This window comes from Pseudorca crassidens, chromosome 19 (assembly GCF_039906515.1).
Source record: "Pseudorca crassidens isolate mPseCra1 chromosome 19, mPseCra1.hap1, whole genome shotgun sequence".
In the NCBI taxonomy this organism is placed as follows: Eukaryota; Metazoa; Chordata; class Mammalia; order Artiodactyla; family Delphinidae; genus Pseudorca; species Pseudorca crassidens.
Window position 1 is genome coordinate 14,704,214 of NC_090314.1, and position 12,857 is coordinate 14,717,070.

Sequence of the window (12,857 nt, forward strand, 5' to 3'; positions counted from 1 at the left end):
CTGAGCCTGCGCGTCCGGAGCCTGTGCTCCACAAGGAGAGAGGCCACAACAGTGAGAGGCCTGCGTACCGCGCAAAAAAAACAACACAAAACCGAGGCTCAGAGCAGGGAAGTGAGTCACGTCGAGTCAGGCGGAGCTTCAGTCGTGAAGCTCAAGCCAGCCCAGTTTCCCAGTCAGCCTCATCCCCAGCTTGTGCAGGGTTGACTACTGTAGGCTCTAGCCAGAAAGCCCAGCTCAGCAGCCTCTCTGAATGAGGTCTTGTGCCGAGGATTACGTAATCCCTGTCTCTAAATGAAAGGAGGATTATGTAACCCCTGTCATGTGCAGAGGATTACGTAACCCCTGTCTCTAAATAAATAATGGAAAAGGATCTGCAGCTTGAGATGAAGAATGTTAGGCTCCATGGCTCTGTAGACCCCACCAAAGGCCCTATTCTGAGCATTTGGGAGGCTGGGTCTATAAGACCTTGAATCTTGGTCTGATGTTTCCAAATACCTATTAAGTATGTACCTGCCTTCCAGAAGCATGAGCTAAGTTCTTCATCTCTTTGGGCACGTGGGGCCCCCTGATACTGCAGTGAATGAATAAGCCAGGTGTAGCACTGCCCAGGGTGCAAGTCACATATGAGTCTGTCACCTTGGAGAAATTGTGACGATTCCAGAGAAAAATCCATTTGTACAGCCACTGGCTTTGGCACAGACGGAAGGCACCAGTGCCATGTCCTGTTCTTCTGCTTCTTCGTTGTTTTCTTAGTGTAGAGGAACGTGTAAACATGCTTCCTCACTTCAGTCCCAAATGCCCTGCTCACCCAAACGTTTGCTTTTCACCGCACAAGGAAATCAAAGTTGCCTGTGTCCTAACTTTAACTAGTTAGATATTTTGTAATCGTGGAGACTACCTGATGTTATAAGCAAGAGAGGGTTTCTATCCAGATGTCTGCATAACTGACGGTGTTACACACTGTTTAGGAGTAGATTTTGATCTTGTATGTTTGGTACTTATTGTACTTTAAACATTTCAAATTGTGGTATAATACACGTAACACAAAAGTTAAAACATCTTAACCATTTTAAGTGTACAGTTCAGTACTCTTAAGTACATTCGCATTGCTGCACAATCTCCTTTTAGCAAACCTATTATATAGCATGTATTGTAGTTTTTTCAAGGATTTCTCAAAATAGGTTATGGGGGACTTTTGTTATGATTGACTTTTGAGTATAGATATCAGCTTTTGTCATTTTGGTTAAAAATGCAATCATTCACCACATCCTCAGTCTACCCCAGTGTACCCCAACCCATGTGGGGGTCAGAAATCACATGGGTGATTTAAAAAACATACAGCCTCCTGGGCAGCACCCTGGGCCTTCTGAACCAGAATCTCCTGGGCCCTGGGGATCTGTATCTTTAAAAAGTCCTTGTCAACTGCAACCGGCACTGACTTGCATCTAGCAATGCAGTCTGCAAGGCTGGATTTTAGACGTGGTCCAGCAGATCTGGGGCAGCCTTATCTGTCTCTTCAGCGCCAGCCACCAGGGTAACTATTCAGGATTTAAGGGAGGTTGGAGGATTTGGACATCTCTGCCCTGATGCCAAGAAGTAAGTAAGGCCCTTGTCTCCTGTGTCTCCTGAACAGTTTTGTCCAAGCTCTGCTTGTGATACTGTCTGTCCTCTTGTACTTGTTTGCCTGCAAAGAGTACCTCACCTGCCTCGTGCTGGCCATGGCCCTGGGCTGGGCGAACATGCTCTACTACACGCGGGGATTCCAGTCCATGGGCATGTACAGCGTCATGATCCAGAAGGTGTGTTGGGGCTGCCGAGCGTCAGAGATGGGCAGGGAGGGCCTTCCGAGAAGGCCCATTTTTCAGATGGGGAAATTGAGGTGTGGAGAGGAAAAGAGACTTGCCCAAGAGACAGGCCACTGCTCTTTCTCCCAAATACTGTGGTCTCCCTTTGCCTTTGGTCAGGCTCTCTAGGAGGGAAAATATGTATATATAATATGTTATATATATACACGTAGATATGTTTATTATATATGTTTACCATATAAAGGATGTGCAGCACACAAGTTACAAACAATAATAAAATATACAGTGCCTTTTGTTGTAAATTCCACATGGCTAGTTGAGTCTCACCGAATAGTTTGTTGATTTTGGTTGAACTCATATCTGTTTACCAACCTATGGTTGCAATTGACAAGTGAGTGTTTTGCCAGCATAAATGCTGGTATTTTCCTCTGCTTTAAGGAGTAAGATGAAAGGGAAACAATGAAGACTTGTGTTGAAACTGCATTTGTTTGTCAGTGATGCTGAGCCATTTATCTGCTGAATTGGATAATAGTTTTCAAATACTAGAAGAATATTTCATCAACGTTTTTGTGCTATTCCCACTATTAACAGCTACAGATAGGACACATTTTTAAAGTTTAATCTGCCTTAACATTTTGTCCATCGTTGTCTTAAGTCTAGATCTAGATGATCAACAATCTCTGATTTGTAGCTTTTACCAATTTCCATGGTGTAAATATTCCCACCATGGCTGACTTCCAGCTACCAATGCGATGTCACTGAATACAGAATTGGGAAGGGATGCACAGTAATGCACCATTATATAGTGTTTCCACCATATGGTTATGAGAAATAAATAGGCTTAAAAGCCTAGATAATTATAAAATGTAGTAAAGTCACTCGGAAGTGATGCGTTTTGAACATTTATTATCTTTGTTTCTAACGCAATTTATTTAGTTATAAGTTTACACAATTTAATTCTTAGTCATGGCTGTGTTTAACGAGCTCAGAAAATTCATGAAAGTGAGACCATCAGCTCTTGTGAGCTGGTGCGAGCTCGGCCCAGCACACTGCATCCCCCAGGAAGTGTGAGGATTCCAGATGTGAGTTTCTATGAGGAAAGGTGCTCATGTGCAGCCTGAATCAGCAGGGACAGAAACAGACTGTGTTCTAGGAGGGAGGAGGGTGGAGAGCAGGAACAGAAGAGAAGTCTTTCTGGAGGAGGTGGGCCCAGCGCTGAGCTGTGCAGACAGCATCAGGAGGACCTGGTGAGGGTCGCAGAAGAGTGGCCGGAGTGAGGGCATGGTTAGAGTGCGAACCCAGGAGAGGGTGGGAAGCAGTCAGGAAATCAATGTATAATGAATCTGTGCTCAAACCTTACCCTTGAATTGCGTTTCTTTCTTTGTAGGTCATTTTACATGATGTTCTGAAGTTCTTGTTTGTATATATCGTGTTCTTATTTGGATTTGGAGTAGGTAATTGATTTATAAATAATAGTAACTCCCTCATTTGTAAAACACTTTACACAGATGTCAGCATGACAAAGCACACAGGAGCCTTAGCAACTATTATATCGGCCACCGGTGGAACACTTTCCGTGGTTAGCATTTCCCAACGATTATCTCTTTACTTCTCGTGACATCTTGACCAAGGGGGAGTCATCATCATCCCCGGCCATAAGGGCACTGAGGCTTAGAGACTCCAGGGTTTGAACTGGTGGCTTTTATCCAACCACCCTGTGTGGTATGCCTCCCACCTTTACGTCCATCATCCCATGCGGCTCTCACAGCCTCAGATAGGCTTGGCAGGTTTTCGGCCCCATTTTACAGATGGAGAAGCTAAAGTCTGCAGAAATTTGATTGATGGTCTTTGAAAAATAGGAGTAGAGTAATGCATTGAGATAACCTCCTTTGGCCCTCCACATCACATTACTGTCACAGTTTGCTGCAGATATATCTGTGAGAGCCTCTGGTCTGCTGGGACCAGGGATGGGAAACCCCTCTTGAAAACCTCTCCATGTACACCTAGAGACTCTCATACAGAGTGGAGTAAGTCAGAAAGAGAAAAACAAATATCGTTTATTAACGCATATATGTGGAATCTGAAGAAATTGGTATAGATGATCTTATTTACAAAGCAGAAATAGAGACACAGATGTAGAGAACAAATGTATGGACACCAAGGGGGGAAGGGGGGGTGGGATGAACTGGGAGATTGGGATTGACACATACATGCATTATTGATACTATGTATAAAATAGATAACTAATGAGAACCTACTGTATAGCACAGCGAACTCTACTCAGTGCTCTGTGGTGACGTAAATGACAAGGAAATCCAGAAAAGAGGGGATGTGTGTATACACATAGCTGATTCACTTTGCTGTACAGTATAAACTAACACAATATTGTAAAGCAACTGTACTCCGATAAAAAAAAAAAAAACACCTCTCCATTTACAACAGAGGGAACAGCATAACCTGATTTTATTTCTAACCTCTGCATAAAGCGATATCATTTTATTTTCCCAAGCCAGTTTTTCTTCCCCTAGTTATCACTGGCATTTGAAGTTAGGCAGCTGTTCCCATCTGTCTGGTACCTTTTCTGGGTCAGTTTGCTTATTTATTTGCTCCTTCACTTGTTTGTTTATTCATCCATCCATTTCCTCCCTGATTAATTTGATCATTCATTCATTCATCCATCCGTCCATTCATTCAGTAAAGAGCCACTGCTGTAGTGCGTTGGGGAGAAGAGAAGAAAGAGTCCCAGGCCTTGACCAGAGGTCTTGCCACAGAGCATTAGGAAGAGACTCAGGACTTCCCAGTCTTGGGGGATACAACCCAAGCTTCAGGAAGTTGGGAGCTCAAAGCCTGGTTGAGGAGCCAGAGACAGACAGATTATAGATTGTAATCATCGACTGTGCAAGCCCGTGATAGATCAAGGGCTGAATGGTGGGGTAGAGAGAAGAGTTTGGGCCTTGTTAGGCAGAAAGGGCTTTCTGCCCTTTCTGTCAAGGCAGAGCACCAGCCTGATGAAGCTTCCGGAGGAGCTGAGGCTGGAGATGTAATTTAAATAGCTGGAGAGAAGGAGGCAGCAGGCCTGCAGTCTGTGTGTGTGGGCATCGGTGTACATGCAGGCATGCACGGGTTTATTGGGTAATTAACCAGACAGAGAGGCTGCAGAGAACACCCTGTTGTGTCTTCCCAGCCCTGGCCTCGCTGATCGAGAAGTGTTCCAAAGACAATGAGGACTGCACCTCCTATGGCAGCTTCAGCGACACGGTGCTGGAACTCTTCAAGCTCACCATAGGCCTGGGTGACCTGAAGATCCAGCAGAACTCCAAGTACCCCATCCTCTCCCTGATCCTGCTCATCACCTATGTCACCCTCACCTTCGTCCTCCTCCTCAACATGCTCATTGCCCTGATGGGGGAGACTGTGGAGAACATCTCCAAGGAGAGTGAGCGCATCTGGCGCCTACAGGTGACCTTGGCAGAGTCTTTCTATGGGAGCCCTCATGGGGACTCAGTTCAGCACATGGCACCAGTGGATCTGGGGTGGGGCCTAGAAATCTGCATAAGCTCCCTGTGCTTGGCCAGGTTTGAGGAAGCTAGGTTTCTGGGGTATAAGGTCTAGGGAGTGTGGCTGGACAACAGCACGTGTGAGAGGAGCTCAGGCTTATGGGTGTGCTGTGCTCAGAGTCAATGGTGTGATATGTGGATGTTGAAGCGTGGCCTTAGGTTGCATTAAGAGGAGTAGGTATAGGACAACGTCCTTAGGTATAAGACAATGGAGGTGACAGTTCTGCTCTCCTCCAGTACTCCTCACATGCTATGGGCCTTACACACGGAGGATACTAACCCACAGGATGATCCAGAGGTAGTGACCAGGCATGTTACACTTCCTACATAAATGGTGTAAGAAGAGCGTGACAGTTCCTTCAGATATGTGCAGAGCTACTTGTGAAAGGGAGAGCAGCTTCCTTCTGTGATCCAAGAGGCAGAAATGAGGTATATGGGGCAACAACAGGGAAAAAAGCTTTGATTTGACACAAGGAAGTTACTAATGATTAGGGCCTTCTTAATTGCATTGTTGCTAGTACAGCTAGTATTGCTAGTATTCAGGAGAGATGGGACAAATTATTGCCGGGAAAATTGCTGAGGGGACTCTAAGCCTGACATGGGGCTAGGACCACATGGTGTCCTCCTGGAAACTCCCTTCCTGGTGGGATCCCAGGATCCTAACATTTTCAGTTAGGCAGCTCTGGACTTCCAGAAACATTGTTTATGTGATGTTTAAAACAATTTGAACACCTTCCCCAAACTTACTGGGTGTTCGTTTTTGAATTCTGTAGGTTAGCCAGGTCCTCAGGATCTATGCATGAAGCCTTCCATGCAGGTGGAGTGGGCTGTTCGGTGTGTGTGCACGTGTGTATGTGTGTGTGTGTGCAGGCGTGTGGGCGCATCCAACGCTCACACGGAGCCGTGCTCCTGGGCTGGCTCCTGAGAGATGCACTTAGGCTCGTTTATGTCCCCAGAGAGCCAGGACGATCTTGGAGTTCGAGAAAATGTTACCAGAATGGCTGAAGAGCAGATTCCAGATGGGAGAGCTGTGTAAAGTGGCAGAGCAAGATTTCCGACTGTGTTTGCGGTAACAAACGGAGAAGGGCCCTTTGGTGATGCTTTCTGGGTGGGTGAAGAGAGATGAGTTGGGGAATGTTAGTGAAATGATGCTGCCATTTGCTTGCCAGACCACGGTCTGTTCTGCCTCCTCAGAAGATGGAATTTGCTCTCTCGGGGTCGCTGGCCCAGGGATAGACTTTCTAAGTCTCAGAAGGGAGAAGGAGACTCTGCCCTTTTGGAGGTGCCTCCCCCTGCCCAGTGTCTGCCTCAGAAGAGATTTGCCAGCCTGGCACTATTTGTCCTTCTGAGAGGCACATTCTGTCATAGGCAAACGGAAAGTGAGACAGCTACTTTTGACAGATGTCAAGCTTTTTGATTTTTAAAAAAGTACTTGCACGTGCCCTGACCCTCTTTTCTGATGGGTCTACCTCTTCCGACCCCCTGTCTGACTGCCTGACCCTGCAGACTACCTTCTTGGAGTATAATTGAACCTTGACCTAGTTCTATGACTGAAACCCCTCTCCGCCCCGCTCTGCCCCAGGAGCCATCATTTCAACTATAATAGTTACCCTAACAAATATGTCTAATTTTGACACCCTCACTCTAGAGATGTTCTGTGAATGTGAACTTCAGCCAAACTATCTTCTCCAGTTACAATCCAGTACCTTAGACACTGCCCACTCTTTTGGGTTCTGAACCCTGACCTTCTTCTCTTTTTATAACAAAATTTTGGGCCACACCCCGCAGCATGTGGGACCTTAGTTCTCCAACCAGGGATCAAACCCCTGCATTGGGAGGAGGAGTCTTCACCATTGGACTGCCGGGCAAGTCCCCTAACCATCTTCTCTTAGTGCAACCTTAACCCTAGCTGGACTTCACGCCCTCACATCTTCTCAGCCTGAGCCTGCCCACTCTCCTTCCTTCCCTCCTTCTCTGTGGGCTGCCTCCCCGAGTCAGGCACAGCCCCTGCTGGCTGAAGATGTCCCCTTTACACCTCTCTGAGCTTCTGGGTCCCACACGCTGGGAGGAGACTGATCCTGGAGGCCTGGGAAAATGGAGATTCGGGCAGGTTTCAAGCCTTAACAACACTGATGTGACCACATGGGGCAGGAACGCCCTTGATCCCTGTGGAGGACTCCCCAAACGCTGTGCTACTTGTTTGCATTTGATGAGGTGCACTTGGGGAGTAGTGAGAATGATTATCACACCCGCAGGATCAACGAGGTGAAGTGGACTGAATGGAAAACTCACGTCTCTTTCCTCAACGAAGATCCGGGGCCCGGGAGACGGTCAGGTACCGCTGCTGTCAGGAAGCGTGACACCCACTCCGTTCTGACCACGTGACCCCAGGCACACCAAGTCGGAGGGCCGTGATTTTCCCCATCTGTAAAATGGGAGGGTTGAATTAATTCCTTCCAGCTCTACCGTTTTCTAACCTGAGTTGGAATAACTTCTAAGGCAGGTGGTGGACTGAGACCTGGAGGTACAACTTGCAGAATGCTGTTTCTGTAAAATAGTGTTTTTTGGTTTTTTTAAGCAGATTTCAACAAAATCCAAGATTCTTCCAGGAACAACAGCAAAACTACCCTCAATGCATTTGACGACATAGATGAAGTTCCGGAAACCTCCGTGTAGAAGCAGAACCCAGAGCTCGTGTGTATGTGGGCCGTCTGAGGCTGGAGGCTGGGTCCTGGACTTGGTGCTGCGGGCTTTGCAGAGTAATGGAGCCTGGTTCCACCTGCAGAGACGAGGAAAGCACACTCATGCTGGACGGGTGTCTGAACCGAGGGGCAGTTGTCAGTTTGAGTGGGAAACACCCTGGACTTTGTTATTCGGCAGAGAGTTTGTATAAACCCACGGCCAGCAGTCCTGAGCCTGGGAGTCCCAGGAGTCCCTGAATCCCGGGTGAAGTCTCTGCGTTCACCAACGGCAGGTCGATTTGGCTGGGAGAGAGGGTGGCAGGGCAGGGGCGGGGCCCAAGGAGCAGGGAGAGGAGTCTTCTGCCAAGGTCCCCAGCCCCAGCCTGCGCATTCTACCATTTCCCTTATTGTAACTGGGTCTCCTGAACTTAAGGGACGCTTGATGCATCCCAGAATGTGCAGGGGACTGAGCTAAGCCGGGTGTCCTGGGACTGGAGGAGAATGAGCTTCTGGAGCCTTCAGGGAGAAGGAAAACACCCTTGGAATGAGTGGCCTTTGTACTCAAGGCTCAAACTGTCTCCAACTGAGACGTTTCTGGTAGCATAATTAACACAGGGTTTTTCTTTTCCATAGAGAAAGGCTTTTTCCGTTTTAAATGAAAATTACTTCACATGAAGCATGTGATTTTAAAGCTGAGAAATAGATTTTAGGATTTGGGGCTGGAGGTAAGTATTATATACTTGGCCTCGGGGTGGCCAGAGCAAGGACAAAAAGCTTTTCTTTATGCACATAAAATTCCACAAGAGACACGCCAGGCAGGGACTACCATCTGGGTGAAAGATCTTGGCTGTTTTCCTTGTCCCAGCCCTGCAACAGTGCATGCCTCTAAGTTGGGATCATGGCTTCGACTGAAACGGAAATAGCAGCTGCTCTATTTACATGGTCTTGAATCTCAGAGGTTACTCGTATACATCAGTATTTCTCACTGGAGGAATTTAACAAAATACCTGAAATGCTCTGGTATTAAATATTTTTGTTAACTGTGAAGTCTGAAGTGGAGGAGGAGGCCTTTGAGAAAGGAGTGCTTGCCAAGATGTGAGGCTTATTTTTAGATTCTCATCCTCTGATTTTTCTCCCCCCTGAAATCACACAGAGTCACTTTGGGGGCAGAAGTGAAGTGGAGATAGTAGAAATGTTCCAGGTTACTGGAGCCTATAGAACCATAAAATCCACTCTGCCTCAGTTATCTGGTAATAGATTCATGTGGGAATTTTTGAGGTGGAATTATGACGCTATTAACCATGAATTTTAATTTTAAGTGGCACAAAAACCATTCGGCTTTTAGATAACTTGGCTATTGGCTAGTTAATCTGACTTGAGGCAAACTAAGGAGTCCAGGCCAAGCAGTCCACTCTCGGCCTTCTTCTCTGCTCTGGGCTGCTCTGTGCCCCAGCTTACCTCGGCCTTCTTCTCCGCTCTGGGCTGCTCTGTGCCCCCTGATGGGCTGGGTCAGGGAGCGATGCCATGAGTGGTGGATGTAGCCTTAGAGCCGTAAGATCTGCAGCAGCCCCTGTGCTCTCGGATGACCCAGGGAGCCAACCCGTGCTCTAAGCTGTAGTGGTCAGGCCAAGCTCAAGTGTGGGCAGGGGAGGAAGGGGCTAGGCATGTTCCCCAGAGAAGGGAAGATGTGGGGAGATTGTCCTAGAGGCAGGGGGAGCAGATGTGTTCCAGATGGGCAGAGCTAATGCCAGAAGTTGGAAATTTCAGGGAAAAAAATTTTAGTTCAATTCAGTCCAGCAACTGCTCCAGATATTGGGGATATTTAAGCAGAAGCTGGTTGAGCATTTATTAAGGATATTGTTAAAGATCACAATCAAATGAACTTGAAGGTCCTTTTAGCCTGGAGATTAGCATCCTGTGTCTGGAATTACCTGCTTGTGTTCATCCTGAACAGATGTCCTGGTTTGAAGGGCAGCCGTTTGGATCGATGGCACCATGCTCTACACCATGCAGCTGGGAATTCAGATATGTTTTGATCTGGATATGAATGGATAAAGCCGTATGGTTCTCCATTTCCCACTTGAACGAAAGCTGGGACGTTAGACAGACAGAAATCAATAACTGGATCTTTGCCTTCTTACATGTATGGAGACCTGTCTGTGGATCTGGATGGAATTTGCTGGCAGGACCATTTTCTATACTGAATCTTCTTCCTGACAGTGGCATCCCCCAAAGGTTTTCAGCCTAGGTAGGTTTACCAAGGAAAGCAATGAGTCAAAGAGCATTGGCTTAAAAGGACCAGTTCTCTTATTTTACACCTGGAGACTAAAGCTCCAAAAGGAAAGTGGACTTGTTCAAAGTCATGCAGGAGGTCGTATCAGAGCTGTCGAAGCTGGAGTGTTCTGATTCTGGACCGCAGTATCCCCCTGCACGATTTTTTTTTTAGCACAGTTATTTGGTAAATTTGAGTCTGCCTTTGTGGTTGGCGTATGTGAGGGGACGAGAGCTTTTTGCTCAGAGGATTCATGCTGGCAGTCTGCACTGTCCCTGTGATCCCCACGATGGGTTTAAAATTGAAGTGTGTGCATACAGGTGTGTACAAAACCACACACCACGCCACACTGAATTCACAGGTGTATCAGGGCATCTTAAATGATTCACATTTCAGTAATTTAAGGGGAAGGCATTTTCCAGGGGTGGAATCTCCCACACTCAGATAACAGTTTTGGCTGGAAATTTTCCTTTAACTAAACTCTGCCTCAGGAAGAATCCATTATTTTAGAAATTATGTGATATATCTGTTTGGAAGAAAAATGGTGCTTACTTTCCTCCTTGCCAGGGTGGGAGAAGGAGTTCAAGGCTGTACTGTGAAGTCATTATGCTTGTAGAGGGCTCCTGCCTGCCCTGGAGCCCAGGGTTATTGACCTTCTTTTCCTTCCACAAGGCCTGGTGAGCTAAGTCCTTTTGCTCTGGGTAGGGCCCCAGGAGATGGGCCGTCATCTGGGCCTGTAAGTCATACTTGATCTCTGCATTGATTTATATGTTTTTACTGTGCTCTTGGTCCCAAACACAGAATTTTCACCTTGTTCTCATTGAATGTGCCTGATCCTTGCAAATTCCTTTTACATCTTGTTTTTAGTGTTGTGTGTGTGTGAAACTCTGTGTTCAAGAAAGAAGTCATAAATGCAGTGAGAACATCTTAGTGCCATTGAAGAAATACTTTTATGATTTCTAATAAATATTTATTTTGCCTTGTTATGATCATGTTTTATCCTTGTCTTAGGTGTGCCACTGTGAAGACTGACTAGAAATCGTAGGGTGTTGCTTAACATGAGTGGATAAAGGGAAGGCCACTTTTCGGACCTAAAATATTATTATTGGTCCCAGCTCAGCACACTAAGACATGCCACCTTTGTGCAGCGTTTTACATCTCAAAGCATATCACGTCCAGTACCCCATTTTAACCACTCAATAACTCTGGAAGTAATTTGAGTAAAAGGAGACCTAGAGATTTTGAGTGACATGCCCAAGGAATCACAGCCTGAAAACCTCATAGGTTCAGGTAATATGACCCCAAGCAGGGGGTCCATCCATAGAAATCCCTCCTGTCTACCTCACAGGACCTTTATTGATAAGGAGGCAATAAGGGAATGGACAGGAAAGAGCTGATATTATTACCATCATTATTGCCCAACATATATGCATGTGCGTTTTTTCATTCTTTTGAGGTATTTTGAAAGAATGGCCGTTCTCAACTTGAATGCCAAGATGCTGCTGTGTCTTGAGGGGTTGCAGAACTTGCAAACAATGTATTAATAAGTGATGTGCTGCATTTGGTCAATTACTTAATCCAAACGATTCCCAGAGTAACACCCTTCACTGGGATATGTCTTCTCGAGTGGCAAGGAAATGGGAATTGTACACAATCCAGATCCTAGCTCAAACAGGTTTCAGTCTATAATCTAGGATTGTGCCATCCACGGAAACATTCCGGGTAGACTGATAGAAAAAGGGTGGAAGCCCCTGTTGTAGTATATATTCTGGGAGTGGGATGCCTAGGTCAATGAGGATAAACAGTTTTATGACTTTTGATACTGTGAAAAATTATCTTCCAAAAGATATTTTGCAATTTTTTCAGCCTTTGAGATTGTATGATTCCCTATTTATAAAGTGCTTTCATTCATATTGGTTATCTTCATCCACTGTTTTTTAGATGGCTTGTTTAATTTTTATTTTTGTATTTATTATTTTTGGCTGCATTGGGTCTTCGTTGCTGCACGCAGGCTTTCACTAGTTGCGGCGAGCGGGGCTACTCTTCGTTGTGGTGTGTGGGCTTCTCACTGTGGTGGCTTCTCTTGTTGCAGGGCATGGGCTCTAGGCACACGGGCTTCAGTAGTTGTGGCACGCTGGCTCAGTAGTTGTGGCTCACGGGTTCTAGAGCGCAGGCTCAGTAGTTGTGGTGCACGGGCTTAGTTGCTCCGCGGCACGTGGGATCTTCCCAGACCAGGGCTTGAACCCGTGTCCCCTGCATTGGCAGGCGGATTCTTAACCACTGTGCCACCAGGGAAGTCCCTGTAGACGGTTTGATGAGTATTCTATCTCCATTCAATAAGTGGGGAAATTGAGACTTGGAGAAAGATGGAATGACAGGTAAAGGTCACAGTGCTTTTTCGTGGGCCAAGGATCCAGGTTCTCTGAGGTGTTCTGGTACGCACTAGTCCAGTAGTGTCAATGAGTTCACATAACAAAGTGGTTTACCCTAGCCTGAGTCACATTTAAGAATAAGTGGAATCCAGGTAAAGGGAGTGTGGTGG

General features: G+C 46.3%; 2 protein-coding genes across 10 annotated transcripts in view; one reads left to right on the forward strand and one right to left on the reverse strand.

Annotated features, from left to right (window-relative positions):
* The window catches only part of TRPV3 (transient receptor potential cation channel subfamily V member 3), a 32,071-nt gene extending 20,770 nt beyond the window's left edge, over positions 1 to 11,301 (forward strand). For 4 of the 8 annotated variants that reach the window (XM_067716852.1, XM_067716856.1, XM_067716854.1 and 1 more), the window contains 6 exons: positions 1,634 to 1,799; positions 3,193 to 3,259; positions 4,990 to 5,264; positions 6,319 to 6,431; positions 7,618 to 7,697; positions 7,941 to 11,301. In XM_067716852.1, the coding sequence (XP_067572953.1) occupies positions 1,634 to 1,799; positions 3,193 to 3,259; positions 4,990 to 5,264; positions 6,319 to 6,431; positions 7,618 to 7,697; positions 7,941 to 8,038 (799 nt within the window). In that variant the 3' untranslated portion in view covers positions 8,039 to 11,301. Of the gene's footprint in view, positions 1 to 1,633; positions 1,800 to 3,192; positions 3,260 to 4,989; positions 5,798 to 6,318; positions 6,666 to 7,617; positions 7,698 to 7,940 lie in introns of those variants that run through there. The other 4 variants (XM_067716855.1, XM_067716857.1, XM_067716859.1 and 1 more) reach the window with 3 other exon arrangements.
* The window catches only part of ASPA (aspartoacylase), a 28,722-nt gene continuing 22,044 nt past the window's right edge, over positions 6,180 to 12,857 (reverse strand). The window contains exons 6-7 of one of the 2 annotated variants that reach the window (XR_010937658.1): positions 7,655 to 7,787; positions 6,180 to 6,466 (exon numbers count right to left, since the gene is read on the reverse strand). Coding sequence is in view for 1 of the 2 variants with exons in the window: in XM_067716862.1 (XP_067572963.1) it covers positions 7,710 to 7,787 (78 nt within the window). In the remaining variant the exon portion in view is untranslated. Of the gene's footprint in view, positions 6,467 to 7,559; positions 7,788 to 12,857 lie in introns of those variants that run through there. The other variant, XM_067716862.1, reaches the window with a different exon arrangement.